Source organism: Convolutriloba macropyga, chromosome 8, assembly GCF_964194025.1.
Source record: "Convolutriloba macropyga chromosome 8, txConMacr16.3, whole genome shotgun sequence".
Taxonomy (NCBI): Eukaryota; Metazoa; Xenacoelomorpha; order Acoela; family Convolutidae; genus Convolutriloba; species Convolutriloba macropyga.
Window position 1 is genome coordinate 52320034 of NC_134475.1, and position 15013 is coordinate 52335046.

The window sequence follows — 15013 nt, forward strand, 5'->3', positions numbered from 1 at the left end:
TAAACAGGGAGCGCCCGGAGGAGATTTTCTCCTGGATGCCTACATTTTAAGTATCTGGTTGAACGAAACTGTTTTGAAGATATAAACTCATGTTGTGAACTGAGACATTTATCACCCACAGTTCTCTCCATTCAGGTCCCCTTCAATTAAGTTAACGATTGCCTCCTTAAACTGCGGCAGCTACTGACGAACCAAAACACACGCCAGTAGTTAGAGCAATTTGCCCGATGTTAGTGGGTTATGTCTTAAATATGGCCTTCACTTTTTGTTACTACAAGTGACGTCACACTGTCTTCAAGGCAGTTATATTTGCATTCATGCAATCTTGGCACTGCGTTTGTGAGATCATCTTTTTTTTGACAGGGGGTCCTTATTTGTTTCGATATTTTTGGCCACACTTTTTTTTACCTCTCTCTCAAACTGACTTCTTTCTCTCAAATTAAATTTTACTGACATTAACAAGGAAGCTTGGTAGTGTGCATGCGCACATAATGTTCCGACCGCGTTTAATTGTCTACCGAATGTGATGAAAAATTTTTAAAATTCAAATTTCGTTCAAAAATTATTTAGTAATGTACATAATGCCACGCTAGAGGGCCGATGGCAACTGCCATTATTAAGACTGAGACAAGACAACAAAATCAAAGAACACACATTATTGACATCCAAAAATGAGTGACTTTTAAGAATTGAAATAACTTAATAATGAGGTCGAAAGAGCGTCAGTTTAAACCTAGATAGAAAAAATTTTTTGGGACTGGTACTTAATGTGACTCGGTAACAAGTAGTCAAACTGATCAAAAACGGCGAAGTTTAAAATTAATTTTATATTTTTTGAAAGCAAATAATTTCAAATAATGAAAACTGTTTGACATCAACTGAAATCTTTAAATGGGTTCATATTAATTCATACTTCCATTTGAAGACAACGAGACCTGTTTTTATCCAGAATATGTTGTACGTCCATTTCAAACAAACGACAAATATGAACGAAAAACAAAAGTTCAGTTAAATTTTATAAGAAAAGGTATCAAAACTGTTCAAATAATCTATTCTGTAGATACTTAGTGATAATTTTATTATGCTTCTTTGAACACCAATAATGTTTTATCAGACCTCTGAATAATGAGACACGTGAAAAAAAAGAACAAAAAGCAAAGTTATGAAAAAGATTATTTTCAAAACAAGTATTTTCAAAATCGTTCAAGCATTAGCTATCAGCTGAAATGTTTCTATTCAAAATATGTCATTTGTCTCCAAAAGGACGGCAAATAGACAAAAATAAAAAATTGAATTTAGTTTCTGCAATTAAGCAGTGTCGAAGCTGTTCAATCAATAATCAATTCTGTAAAAGATTTAAACAATTGCGCTTTCTTTGAACACCAATAAATTGATGTTTGACCTCTGAAAAATGCGACTACTAAACAAGTAGACAGAAAATGGGCAAATTTTGAAAATGCATTTGTCTAGTCGGAAAACAATTAATTTCAAAGTAATGAATATATCAATTGAAATCATGCAGTAAGTTCATTTATTTTTCCAAATAAAGCCTGTCATGAGATCTGTCACTGTTCAGAATATGTCATATGTATGCAAAAAAACAACAAATACAGGCGAAAATTGGAAGCAAATTAAAATTGCGAAAAAACGTTGTCGAAGCCGTTAAAACAATAGGCAATGCACCAAAATTATTAGATTTTTTCAATTGTTTCGTTCCTCATCCCCAATAATGCGATATGCGACGTGTAATTAATGAGACTACTTAACAAGTAATTGGAACTGCAATTTCAAAGAACACGTCTTTTTATTTCGAAACATTTGATTTCAAAGTCATGAAAAGCTTTTGCTGTAAACTAAAATCATTGATTAGGTTCCTTTACTTTTTCATCCATAGGAAGCCGCTAAGACCTACATTATCCAGATTTTTTGCATACGACCACAATAATAACCGCAAAAATGACAAAAAAATCTAGAAGACTGTCAAAGCCGTTCAAAACAATCTATTCACTGAAAAAATGGTCGTGCTTTCGATGAAAGTTCGATTGTGCCTTCTTTTCAAACTCGAATATTGTGGTTTACGACTTGTCAATAGTGTGAGAAGACAGCAAATATAACATCAAGGATGGTAAATTGTCCAAAAGTCGAAAATTTGTGAAAATCATTACTTAAAATTTAAAACCGAAATAAAAAATTAAATTTTAACGCAATAGAAAGGCGCGGTGAACTGTGATTGCTGACCGTAGGCTTCAAGTTGACCGTAAGCCACAGGCTACAATTAAAAGAAAAAAATAGCAAAGCTCAATGATCTATTTTTTGATAGCAAGTTTCTTTAAAAGAACAACCATATGCTTTTGGCTAAAAATTAGATGTTTGCTTGAATCTCCTTAGGAAGCATATTGGACCCGTTATGAGTGCGCCTTTGTTTGAATTGTCCTGTTCTCGAGTTACCGTAAAAAAGCTAGGAAATATTTTTAAAGAAGACAGCGACTGATTACTGATTTGGACTGTAAAACAATGATTAGACCGAAAGTAGCTTTTCTATTGCTGTTCGGTCATTGGGAATACCAAAATTTATCAATAAAAAATGCATTTTGTATAATTATCACGTTTAATTCGCGAAAAACCGACATAATTCAAGAACACCCAAAGAAAGCACAGTGAAACTAGCCCCCTTTGGAGTTAACAAAATATGTGTCAGCAGTTTTAAGGTGTGCTAATCCGGCAAAATTCAACATAGTTGATTAAAGATTATTTTGTGCGCTTTTTGATGAATAATAGGCTGATTTTGGAAATATTTATCAAATATTTTAGCAAAAAAATTCAATCAAATAGTTCAACAACTCTTCTTTTATCAGTGGGAAAACCAGAGACACTGTCCTTAAAAATTTTAACATGTTTTTCAGCAAAATTGCCAAAAAATTGCGTAATAATACTGAAAAAGTGAACAAAAACAACAACCTGAAAAGCTCGGTGGAAAAATTAAATTAAAATAAATCTTCTGAATTATAAATTCTACGCTGGATGGTCTTTCTAATGATACCACTCTCAACCCTGTACGAAGAATATATCGATTGGCCAAATTTGACTGAAAAACGCATTTGAGCATATAGTTCCTCCCCCGTTAAAGGGGCTCAGAACGATAAGTTGACTTAAAGTTAAATCGGGATTCTATAGTTGAAATTAATTTGAATTTATACATAAGCAACTTTACAGTCAATAAGTGTAAACCAATTTCAGAATTTTTCAACGGTTTTAGTTTTTTTCATAGATTGTTTGAGACTCAGGTCAATAAAGCTATCGCAGCTATTTTCTTGCAGTATGTCACCTCTATTTTTTCTATGTCCAATTAGGATTGATTTAGTGGCGTGTATTTTTCTTGCTAATGTTTTCTAATGCATATTGCGTCATCTTTTGAGTTTTCGCTATCAATATTAATTAAAACAATTTTTCAAAATTTGAATAAATTGACTGATTTTGACAATTTTCCTTTGATTTCTTGATTTGTTCGAAAAGTTTCCATTGTCTTTTCTTTTGCTGGGTGTTAAGACGCTGAGACAAAATTTTGTGTTGAGAATCGATTTTGAAAATTTGTTTTTGGCTTTTCAAAATCGGTGGCGTTTTTAGCTTCTCTTTGTAAAATAAAAGCTACCCACTTGTTTTTAATATGAGTAATTTTGTCAGTAAACTGCTATTTTGGATAATTTTACCAGCTTAACATAATTAGGACAACGTTTTTTTTCAAGAAATTCATTAATTTCTAGGAATATAATTTCAGAGAAATTGAATAAATTGAATAGAAGTTGTTTTAGAGCTATGGGAAAAGGGTATTAGGCAGTTCAATGCTGCGTGATCGTCTACCAAAAATTTCCTCGATCTTTCTACTGCCTAGTTTTGTTTTATGTCATGGTACGTTGAGAAAACTTGAAAATTTAGAAATGTTGACGAATAACTGAATTGTGTGCTTTGAGTATATTGATGAAGGAAACGAAGTTGCGCCTATTAAATTTTAAGAAACGGAAAGAGTTAACCAGTTTCTGTGAGTTTAATCTCGTACAGTGTTGACTTATTCAAGATACAAGTGGTTTAGATCTGATATTGGTTAGCATCAATGTAATGAAGATACCTAACAAATCAGTAGATTAGCTATCTGTTTTAGCGTATTGATGAGCGCTGTTTCGAGTGAGGACACACAAGATCGAACCAATCGTACGTACTTAATGCCATGGCTGCGATTCCTTTGGGAGTCCTACCGGCACTGCATGGAAGTATTCAAGAACCACAACAAACTGGAAAGGCTCTACCATGACATTGCCAGGGAAGCATTCCAGTTTTGCCAAGAGTATGACAGGAAAACCGAGTTCAGAAGGCTCTGTGACAATGTAAGTTGTATTATGTAGACCGGTACGCTATTGACCGTATTTAAATGTGGATTAAACTTTTAAATCCATATATTATTTTTGACCGATTTATCACTAACATGGTTAATCGCCCTTGGATTCGTATCCTTACGGAATTATCGTAAATATCGTTCTTTTAGGACCAGTATCAGCCTTTTTGGGACAGTTAAAAGACTTTTGCCGATCTGTGCTGTATCATAGATTGCATGCAAGAGAAAAAATTAACTTTTTATCAATAATTCAGGTAGGTACTGTGTCTACTTGATGACCTTCCAAGTGAGGTGTTACTTTTCTGGTTGTTAAGGTATTCTTTTTTAACGTTTTAAAATTTTTTTAATTCCGGCTGGTCGCCACGTGTGTGAAACGTTGAATGTTGTTTCAGCTGAGGTACCACTTGGCCCAAGTGCAGAAGTACCAAGGAGTGGCAGTGACTATCGACCTGACCAGTGAGGAGACCCTCGACTACCACACCAAGACACGACTCCTTCAGCTAGAAACGGCCATTTCTATGGACCTCTGGCTTGTAAGTACTTTGTCAAGCTTGCGTGTTGAAGACTGACTGTTTTTACGCTTTTTGCGTGGAGAGATTTTTACTATAATTTGGAAATATGAAATCTAAAACTGTATATAGTTGTCGGCCAAACGTAGCTATTGTGACACTTCGGTGAGTTTCATAGCTGTGAAGCTGTAAGCTGAGCGGAGTTATATTGCGGTGCTCTTGGGTTTTCTTACAATTCAAAGAATTTGAATTGTATTGGGACGCTCGAAGAGGAGTATTGGTGGTGTTCTTAAGGTTTTTTCTATATGTCTAGTTTCATTAGGCTATTAGTTATTTTTTAATATTTCTTTTTAATAGCCGCGTCAGCAATTCCAGGCAGCTATTATTGCGCTGCTAATTTTTTTTAAATCGTCCAACAGATTGTTGTTTCGTCTTACGCTGGCTTCTTGGAATTGACTTTTTCAATGACTTCAGTGACTTATACTGCTTTGCAGTTAAAATTTGTGTTCGTGACGTCATTTCTGCTTTTAGGTCAATAGCGTGACTTACCTCACTCAAAATTTACTAATTAAAGGTCAATAGTGGGCATATAAGTAGTGCCAAACTTATGTGAGTAATAGAGTCTTGATTTTTAATATCAAATATTAATTTTGAAAAGCTACATTAAGGATTTTTCTTTACAGAGCAAATGTGTCTCATAAAAATGACAGTCCGAATCTGACCCAAAAAGTCAAGTAGTCTATTAAAAAGCTGGTGGTCGATCTGTCCATCAATTTCTTTAGTTGTTTCAATTCATGGTAGGCCACAAGCGTCTATCGCGGCTTTTTTCCGGCAATCTGCCGGCTATGTTTTAGGTCAGGTTAGATTAGTAATTATATTAAACGAATTTGATTTAAATTGCCGCGCGAACTGATTTTCTCTGAGCCAGAGAAGTAATTTGATCATGCGCTGCGTTGAGTGAATGAGTTTTGAATTTGAAAATTGGTTTTGAGAGAATGGCGTTTATAAATGAGTTTTTAGCCGTTTAATTGCTCTTGAACGAAGTTCATAGCAATTATTGTAAACGTGTTGGTCTTTTATGCGAATTTTTTGCTTTACCATTTTGGGCTTTTCTTCTAGAATATTTTTTGATATGTCACTTCTCTGACGTCTTTGTTAAAATAAAATTGATTCTAACAGCAAAAAGAAGGGCCTGATAGCCAAGTGGGCAGTGCTTGTGAGCGGGAGGTCAATGGTTCGAAACCCAGCGTGGTAACTTTTTTGCACCCTTAAAGAAAAAATTATCTTGTCTACAGCCCCTGAATTAAATTGTCTCGCCTGTCGTTCAAGAGAAATGCTTCCGACATTCGCCGGTTTATCTTTTTTCGTCCATTTGGCCAATATTTTTTTATCGTAAATTGTTTTTTTGCAGACATATGTTTTCATCGGTGCTGCATGAATATGTAACCATCTGAAATTGAGATCACAATGTTTTTGGGCACGTAATGACGCTTTTCGAGCGCAAAATTGTCACATCTTCACTTTTTTGTCAATTTTTGGCTTTTTTCCATTCATTTTGCCTTTTCGGAGCTTCGAGCAGATTTTTTCTTGAGCTCAGGAAATATAAAATTGTATTATTTTTACTGAGCGCTCTCTTGAGAGTTCATCAAATATAAAATTGTATGCAAACCAATCCAATTTTTGCAGTTTTTGTCGAATTTTCTTAGTTTTTTGTATTTTGTAGTTAATTACTAATAAAACTTTTGTAGTTGATTACTATAAAAGCTCACTAGATGTCGCGTGAACTTTTTTTCTGAGCGAGAGAAGTTTTTTGATCATGCGTTGCGGTCACTGAATGACTTTTCGACTTTGAAAATTGTTTTTTGACACAATGCCTTATAGATAACCTTTAACGGTTTTTTGTCCAATTGGCGCAGTTTTTTCGCTTATAAGTTGTCTTTTTTTGTAAAAATATCTTTTAGAAGCTCTCTTAATATGTGAACTTCTGAAAAATAATGCGTTTCAATTTTTAAAGGAGCACATATTTCCCAGTTTAATTAGTTTTTGTTCTTTTTTAATTTAATTGCTTCAGTTTTGGATCTTAAAGCGGATTTTTTCTAAAACTTTTCAGAACTCAGTGCACATGGCAATTTACTTTTGACCATTGAATGCCTCTTTATAACGCGAGGTTTTTTGTTTTATAGAAGGGTACACATGCTTGCCCGATGTTGGTATTTTTTGTCTACTTTTTATCAGTTTTTCATTGTTTTCTGGATTTGATTAATAGAATGTCTTTTGGGACCCTCATTTATTTTTCACTTTTAATTGAATAATTTCGGGCATTCAATATTTAAAAGCCTGTACAAAATCTTTTTCAACTTTTTTGCTGATTTTTTGTCTTTTTGCGATTTTTTGCTCATTTTATCGTTTTGTTAATTTATTTGGTAATTGAAATAAGCCTCATGCATGTAGGCTATTTTTGCTACTTTTACTACGAAGGATGCAAGTTTCGTTTGCTATTAAGTTGTCTGTCTATGCAATTTTACATTTTTTACTCAATGTTTTAGAGATGTGTTTGAGCTCATTAATGCCTGGCTGATATTTTTGGTTGGAGAACTTGTTTTCATTGCATGAAACAACGGTTTTTTTTTTGTATTTGTACTTGTACTACATGAAAAATAAAATGATTTTTTTAAGTTAAGTTTTTTGGCAAATTTTGTTCTGTGACTTCAGACTGCTGTTTTCTGCATTGAGGCATTCTGCAAGGAGATATTAGCTATTCGAAAAGCCAATTCTTTCGGAATATATGACTTCGAGTCGGTTCCAGAATTCTTCTGGCTATGTTTTTTTTTAGATATGATTTCACATTTTTGTAGATTTTAGTATTCTGTTACTTTTCTGGGGTAAACCTAGTCTGTTGTTAAATGTCTGCTCACTTCGAAGCAACAATTTTTAATTGCTCTCAAACGAAGTTTGTAGCAATTATATTTGTCCTGTCGGTCTTTTTTATGCGATTTTTCGCTTAACCGATTTCTCGTCTGACGCTTTTGATTTTTCGTCCTCGAAAACGGAATAAACAGGTAGTGGCCATTAAGTACTCTTAGATGCTTTCAGCTCTGTTTCAGCTCAAACTGTTTTGGAGATTAATAATTATGAGGTGAAGGGCGGTTTTTAGAGGTTGAAGACCCCTCCACTGTTGACTCCCCCTCAACTATTGCCTCCACCACCCCCTTCCCACTATTCCCCCGCGCTGTTACCCCTCATCGGGCCGCAGTGCACCCCCCGTTTCTAGCTACTGACGAACAACCGCTCGCTAAAAGCACGCAAATTTATACTATTTTGCACAATTTTTCTCAAGCTTTTTGAAAATGTTTCGACATTTTTGATTTTCATTAGCCCTAGGTGTCAAAGAACCTCCTCCACGTTTGCATAATAGGTTACTCCATATCTTCTAGTGGTAATGGAATTTGAACATCTTGAATTTTAGTATTTTAGTATTTTGAACATCTTGAGTTTTAGTTAAATTGTCACATCTTCACTTTTTTGTCAATTTTTGGCTTTTTTCCATTCATTTTGCCTTTTCGGAGCTTCGAGCAGATTTTTTCTTGAGCTCAGTAAATATAAAATTGTATTATTTTTAATGAGCGCTCTCTTGAGAGTTCATCAAATATAAAATTGTATGCAAACCAATCCAATTTTTGCAGTTTTTGTCGAAGTTTCTTAGTTTTTTGTATTTTGTAGTTAATTACTAATAAAAATTTTGTAGTTGATTACTATAAAAGCTCACTAGATGTCGCGTGAACTTTTTTTCTGAGCGAGAGAAGTTTTTTCATCATGCGTTGCGGTCACTGAATGACTTTTCGACTTTGAAAATTGTTTTTTGACACAATGCCTTATAGATAACCTTTAACGGTTTTTTGTCCAATTGGCGCAGTTTTTTCGCTTATAAGTTGTCTTTTTTTTTGTAAAAATATCTTTTAGAAGCTCTCTTAGTATGTGAACTTCTGAAAAATAATGCGTTTCAATTTTTAAAGGAGCACATATTTCCCAGTTTAATTAGTTTTGTTCTTTTTTAAATTAATTGCTTCAGTTTTGGATCTTAAAGCGGATTTTTTATAAAACTTTTCAGAACTCAGTGCACATGGCAATTTACTTTTGACCATTGAATGACTCTTTATAACGCGAGGTTTTTTGTTTTATAGAAGGGTACACATGCTTGCCCGATGTTGGTATTTTTTGTCTACTTTTTATCAGTTTTTCATTGTTTTCTGGATTTGATTAATAGAATGTCTTTTGGGACCCTCATTTATTTTTCACTTTTAATTGAATAATTTCGGGCATTCAATATTTAAAAGCCTGTACAAAAGTGTGCTCATAAGGGCAATTTTGAAATCTTTTTCAACTTTTTTGCTGATTTTTTGTCTTTTTGCGATTTTTTGCTCATTTTATCGTTTTGTTAATTTATTTGGTAATTGAAATAAGCCTCATGCCTGTAGGCTATTTTTGCTACTTTTACTACGAAGGATGCAAGTTTCGTTTGCTATTAAGTTGTCTGTCTATGCAATTTTACATTTTTTACTCAATGTTTTAGAGATGTGTTTGAGCTCATTAATGCCTGGCTGATATTTTTGGTTGGAGAACTTGTTTTCATTGCATGAAACAACGGTTTTTTTTTGTATTTGTACTTGTACTACATGAAATATAAAATGATTTTTTTTAAGTTAAGTTTTTTGGCAAATTTTGTTCTTTGACTTCAGACTGCTGTTTTCTGCATTGAGGCGTTCTGCAAGGAGATATTAGCTATTCGAAAAGCCAATTCTTTCGGAATATATGACTTCGAGTCGGTTCCAGAATTCTTCTGGCTATGTTTTTTTTAGATATGATTTCACATTTTTGTAGATTTTAGTATTCTGTTACTTTTCTGGGGTAAACCTAGTCTGTTGTTAAATGTCTGCTCACTTCGAAGCAACAATTTTTAATTGCTCTCAAACGAAGTTTGTAGCAATTATATTTGTCCTGTCGGTCTTTTTTATGCGATTTTTCGCTTAACCGATTTCTCGTCTGACGCTTTTGATTTTTCGTCCTCGAAAACGGAATAAACAGGTAGTGGCCATTAAGTACTCTTAGATGCTTTCAGCTCTGTTTCAGCTCAAACTGTTTTGGAGATTAATAATTATGAGGTGAAGGGCGGTTTTTTGAGGTTGAAGACCCCTCCACTGTTGACTCCCCCTCAACTATTGCCTCCACCACCCCCCTCCCACTATTCCCCCGCGCTGTTACCCCTCATCGGGCAGCGGTGAACCCCCCGTTTCTAGCTACTGACGAACAACCGCTCGCTAAAAGCACGCAAATTTATACTATTTTGCACAATTTTTCTCAAGCTTTTTGAAAATGTTTCGACATTTTTGATTTTCATTAGCCCTAGGTGTCAAAGAACCTCCTCCACGTTTGCATAATAGGTTACTCCATATCTTCTAGTGGTAATGGAATTTGAACATCTTGAATTTTAGTATTTTAGTATTTTGAACATCTTGAGTTTTAGTTAAATTGTCACATCTTCACTTTTTTGTCAATTTTTGGCTTTTTTCCATTCATTTTGCCTTTTCGGAGCTTCGAGCAGATTTTTTCTTGAGCTCAGTAAATATAAAATTGTATTATTTTTAATGAGCGCTCTCTTGAGAGTTCATCAAATATAAAATTGTATGCAAACCAATCCAATTTTTGCAGTTTTTGTCGAAGTTTCTTAGTTTTTTGTATTTTGTAGTTAATTACTAATAAAAATTTTGTAGTTGATTACTATAAAAGCTCACTAGATGTCGCGTGAACTTTTTTTCTGAGCGAGAGAAGTTTTTTCATCATGCGTTGCGGTCACTGAATGACTTTTCGACTTTGAAAATTGTTTTTTGACACAATGCCTTATAGATAACCTTTAACGGTTTTTTGTCCAATTGGCGCAGTTTTTTCGCTTATAAGTTGTCTTTTTTTTGTCTCATCGGGCAGCGGTGAACCCCCCGTTTCTAGCTACTGACGAACAACCGCTCGCTAAAAGCACGCAAATTTATACTATTTTGCACAATTTTTCTCAAGCTTTTTGAAAATGTTTCGACATTTTTGATTTTCATTAGCCCTAGGTGTTAGAGAACCTCCTCCACGTTTGCATAATAGGTTACTCCATATCTTCTAGTGGTAATGGAATTTGAACATCTTGAATTTTAGTATTTTTTTGACAAAACGTGCAATTTTTTCTAATTCTTTGACATTTTTTCTTTTTCTGGTCTTTCCGGACCCAGGGGCCAGAAAACCTCCTAGGGGGTTTGGTAATAATTTACTGAAAAAATTTTTATTGGCCATGGAATAGTTTTTCAACTTTTTAATGTCACAAATTTTAGCAATTTTTGATAAAAATTGTTTTTCTGGTTTTTTGCTATATTTTGTTGGTTTTTGTATGTTTTTTCTCTTTCAAGAGCCAAGGAGCCTCCTCTGGGGTTTGACATTAGGTTATTTTATAAATTCTAGATGTAATGTAATGTCTTGCAAGATTTTAACATCACGAATTTTAGCCTTTTTTGACAATTTTTTGCCATTTCTTTTTCAATTTTTTCTACATATTAGATAATTATTTTTCAGGTTTTTGACTCTCAGGGCTCAGAACCCGTTAGGGTTTGATAATAAGTTATAAGGATTTTTTTGGTCGTGGATTTAACTTCAACTTTTCAATTTCACGATATTTTTTTTAATAGAACTTGCTAAGTTTCGATATTTTGTGTCTTTTTACGTTTCTCTTGCCTCAAGAGCCACAGAACTTCCTCTAGGGTTTGTTAATGTTGCCGCATAGTTGATAGGTGTAATGGAATAATTTTCACGATTTTAAGCAATTTTTAAAAGTTATTGCGATTTTCATGTTCTTTTTTGTGCTTTTTCCGGCACCAGCGTCCCTGGGACCTCCTCCATGGTTTGGTAATAAGCTGCTGCATAGTTTCTAGAGTTAATGGAATGGTGATCAATGTTTTTTATAACTCCAGTTTTAGTGATTTTTGATAAAATGCAAAATTTATGTTCCAAGTGTATTTAAAAATTTTTATCATGTTCCAAGTGTGTATCTTTATGAGCCAGTGAAACTGTTTCAGGCTTGAAACAGGGATACTGGATAGTCTCTTGAGATAATGAAACGGTTCTTAAGATGTTAATATCTTGAATTTTAGCAAGATTTTTTGAAGTTTGCTATTGTTTCCAAAATTTTTTGAGACTAAATTGTTTCCAAAACTTTCAAGACAAAATTGGTTTTGAATTTTTTTACTGCGAAGTTGAAAACTTTTGTTTTTAGTTTTGCCTTTTTCAGTTTTTCTTTATGATTTATTTACTAACAAGGCTAGAAAACTAGAAGAAAACAGAGTCAAAACCAATCATGAAAAATATTCCTATCTCTTTTTCTCTCTGTTAGTTGTGGTTTCTTTCCTCTTTCTGGTTCACGTTTTACCTCTCTCTCTCTCTCTCTCTCTCTCTCTCTCTCTCACGCTCTCTCTCTCTTTCTCTTTTTTTTTGATGCCGCACTTCAGCTGCTGTTATGTCATCATCTCTGGTCCTCACTAACACTGAGTTATAGTAGAGATGTTTTTTATCATAAATGACTTAACAGGAATTTTTAGGAAATCATTGTGAATTTCTCTCAAAAGCAATTTGTAGCAAATATATTCCCCTGTTTATCATTGGCTCGGTCAATTTTTCGTCTGACCCATTTAAGTTTCGTCTTCGGAAACGGGATAAAGAGGTAGCGCCCATTTTGCATAATGTTCTCTTAGAGCCCTTCAGGCCCTTAGTCTTCAAGTATGCGATTAACAGAAACTGTTTTGGAGACTTATACTTAGGGTGTGAAGGACGGTTGTTAGAAATTGATCCCACACCCCCAATCTATTTTTGCACCCCCGCTGCGCTCCACTTACGCCCCTTAAATTCATCTAAAGCTAGCCTCACTAATCCGTGGCTAGCTACTGAAGCCAGCCGCTCGCCGGTTGTTTGAGAGCAATTCGCCCGACCTTAGTCGGTATGTTTATTTGTTTGTTCTTGCAAATCTTTTTAAATGTATGATGATCTGCTTTTAAAGTTGTTAGGTAAAGACAACAGTAATATAGAATTGAGTTGAAAGGTGTTCGAATTGGCACTTTCAAATTTTTAAAAAACCAATTTTTTATGATTTTTGATATTTCAATTTTGAATTTCGTGAATTTCGTTCAGTTTTTTTTAACAGCAGCGAAGCAATAGCTGGGGCTATTATTGGGATTCTTCTGGTTTTTTACCATTCAAAGAATCGTATTGGCTTGTTGTTTTTTTAAGATCTGGTCACACATTTTCACATAATTTTTGAAGTCAAATTGAAGTGATGATTTTGGTCTCGCCGGAACAGGAAGTGGAGCAAAAGCGAGTGGTTTTGCTGCGTGAAATTTTTTCGCTCTAATTTTAAACTTTAGTGAGAAAACGGTGTTTGAGCAAAAGTTCGCTTTCTCGCTAGTGGTTTTTTGTTCACATGCGAAAATTTCACTTTGGTTTTTACTGTTTTTTTGATTTTTTGGATCGGATTTTCTAAATGGTTTTCCCAATCCATTCATAGTTCATTCTAGGCCTAGTTTTTTGTTTGAACCAAATTTCTTTTTCGCTAGTGGTTTTCTGTTCACATGCGGCATTTTGATCTGTATCTATATCTATCATACCGCACGCAAATGTATTTCGCTGCTACTCTGGCAATTTGTGGGCTATGTTTTTAACAATTCAAAGATTTTTTTGAAGGGGAGCTGTATTATGTTGTTCCCACATTTTGATAATTAATTTTTGTCGAAAAAAGTTTCTCGAAAGTGGGTTTTGTTTACGTGCGACTTCTGTGTCTGCTGTTTTTTTTTTCGAATTTTCTGATGCGTTTTGAATGGTTTCCCAAATGGACTCGTAGTTATTGCTCTATCTAGTTTTTTAGACAACTTAAGTTGTTTGAGCTCCGGAAATTTACTACAATTTACTACAATTTTTTGTTTAATTACTCAAACAAAGTTTGTAGCAAATATATTAGTCCTGGGGTCTTCTTATTATTTCATTTATTAATATACACTCACATATTTCACTCACTTACACTCACACAAATTATTTTCGAGTAGTATGTGAATTTTTAAAATTTTTCTATCTCTTCCTTAGTTGATTAACAATTAAGTCAAAAATATAGATAAGCTGATTCTGGGCATTATGTGCAAACGCACATTACCGAGCTTCCTTGTTTTCTTTCATGTCTCAAGCATGAAAATAGCAGCTTTGTTGATCTATCTTCTCACGCCGCACTGTGCTGCTTCTATATGCGTGACATGACGTCATTTCTTTATTATAGCTGCGAAGCTGTAAGCTGAGCGTAGCTATATTACGGTGCTCTTGGTTTTTTACAATTCAAGGAATTTGAATTGTATTGGGGCGCTGTCTTTTTTACGACTCGAAGAGGAGTATTGGAGAAGTCCTTTTTTTTTAAACAATTTTATTGGAGTGATTTTTAAAGCGGGAAATGAAACGCGTGAGAAAATTTGGAGTGGTTTTTGTGCTGAACAAAAGTGAAGAGCGGAGCGAAAAGAGAGTGGCTTTTGTTCATACCGCTGTTTTTGCGAGAGCGAGAAATTGATGTGTGAAAAAATTTTCTCTAAGCGAGCGAAATTTTTTTGTTCACATGCGGATTTTAATTTTTTGTTAATTTTTTTTGGTTTAGAAGTCTGATTATGATATTGTGTGATGCTTAGGGTTGTTTTAATAGTGGTTCGTAGGTTTCTGGTCATTAATAAGAATTTTATACCATTTTGCTGGTTTTTCAGCTTTTTTGCTGAATTTTAGGCGAATTTTAGCAATTTTTTGCGTTTTGTTTTGTTATAATGCTTTGTATGGGCTTTCAATAGACGCATGTTAGTTACTGAGCTTTTAGATACCAAGTGATTACATTTTCTTAGGTTTTAAACGATTTTGTTGTTTAGAAAAATGACAATAAACTGAGAAATATTGAATTTTTTTTCTTAATTTTTTGCTGTTTTTAGCTTTTTTTCTAAACTTAGAGAAATTTTTCAGCCTAATCGACTTTCTCATTGTTTTAGAAGTCTTCCAGTGCTATATTCGCTCCAATTAA

The 15013-nt window shown here is 34.0% G+C and overlaps 1 protein-coding gene across 2 annotated transcripts in view; it reads left to right on the plus strand.

Annotated features, from left to right (window-relative positions):
- The window catches only part of LOC142344823 (eukaryotic translation initiation factor 3 subunit A-like), a 143114-nt gene that overhangs the window by 41057 nt on the left and 87044 nt on the right, over nt 1–15013 (plus strand). For both annotated transcript variants that reach the window (XM_075396802.1, XM_075396805.1), the window contains exons 4-5: nt 4157–4379; nt 4780–4920. In XM_075396802.1, coding sequence (XP_075252917.1) covers nt 4157–4379; nt 4780–4920 — 364 coding nt within the window. The remainder of the gene's footprint in view (nt 1–4156; nt 4380–4779; nt 4921–15013) is intronic.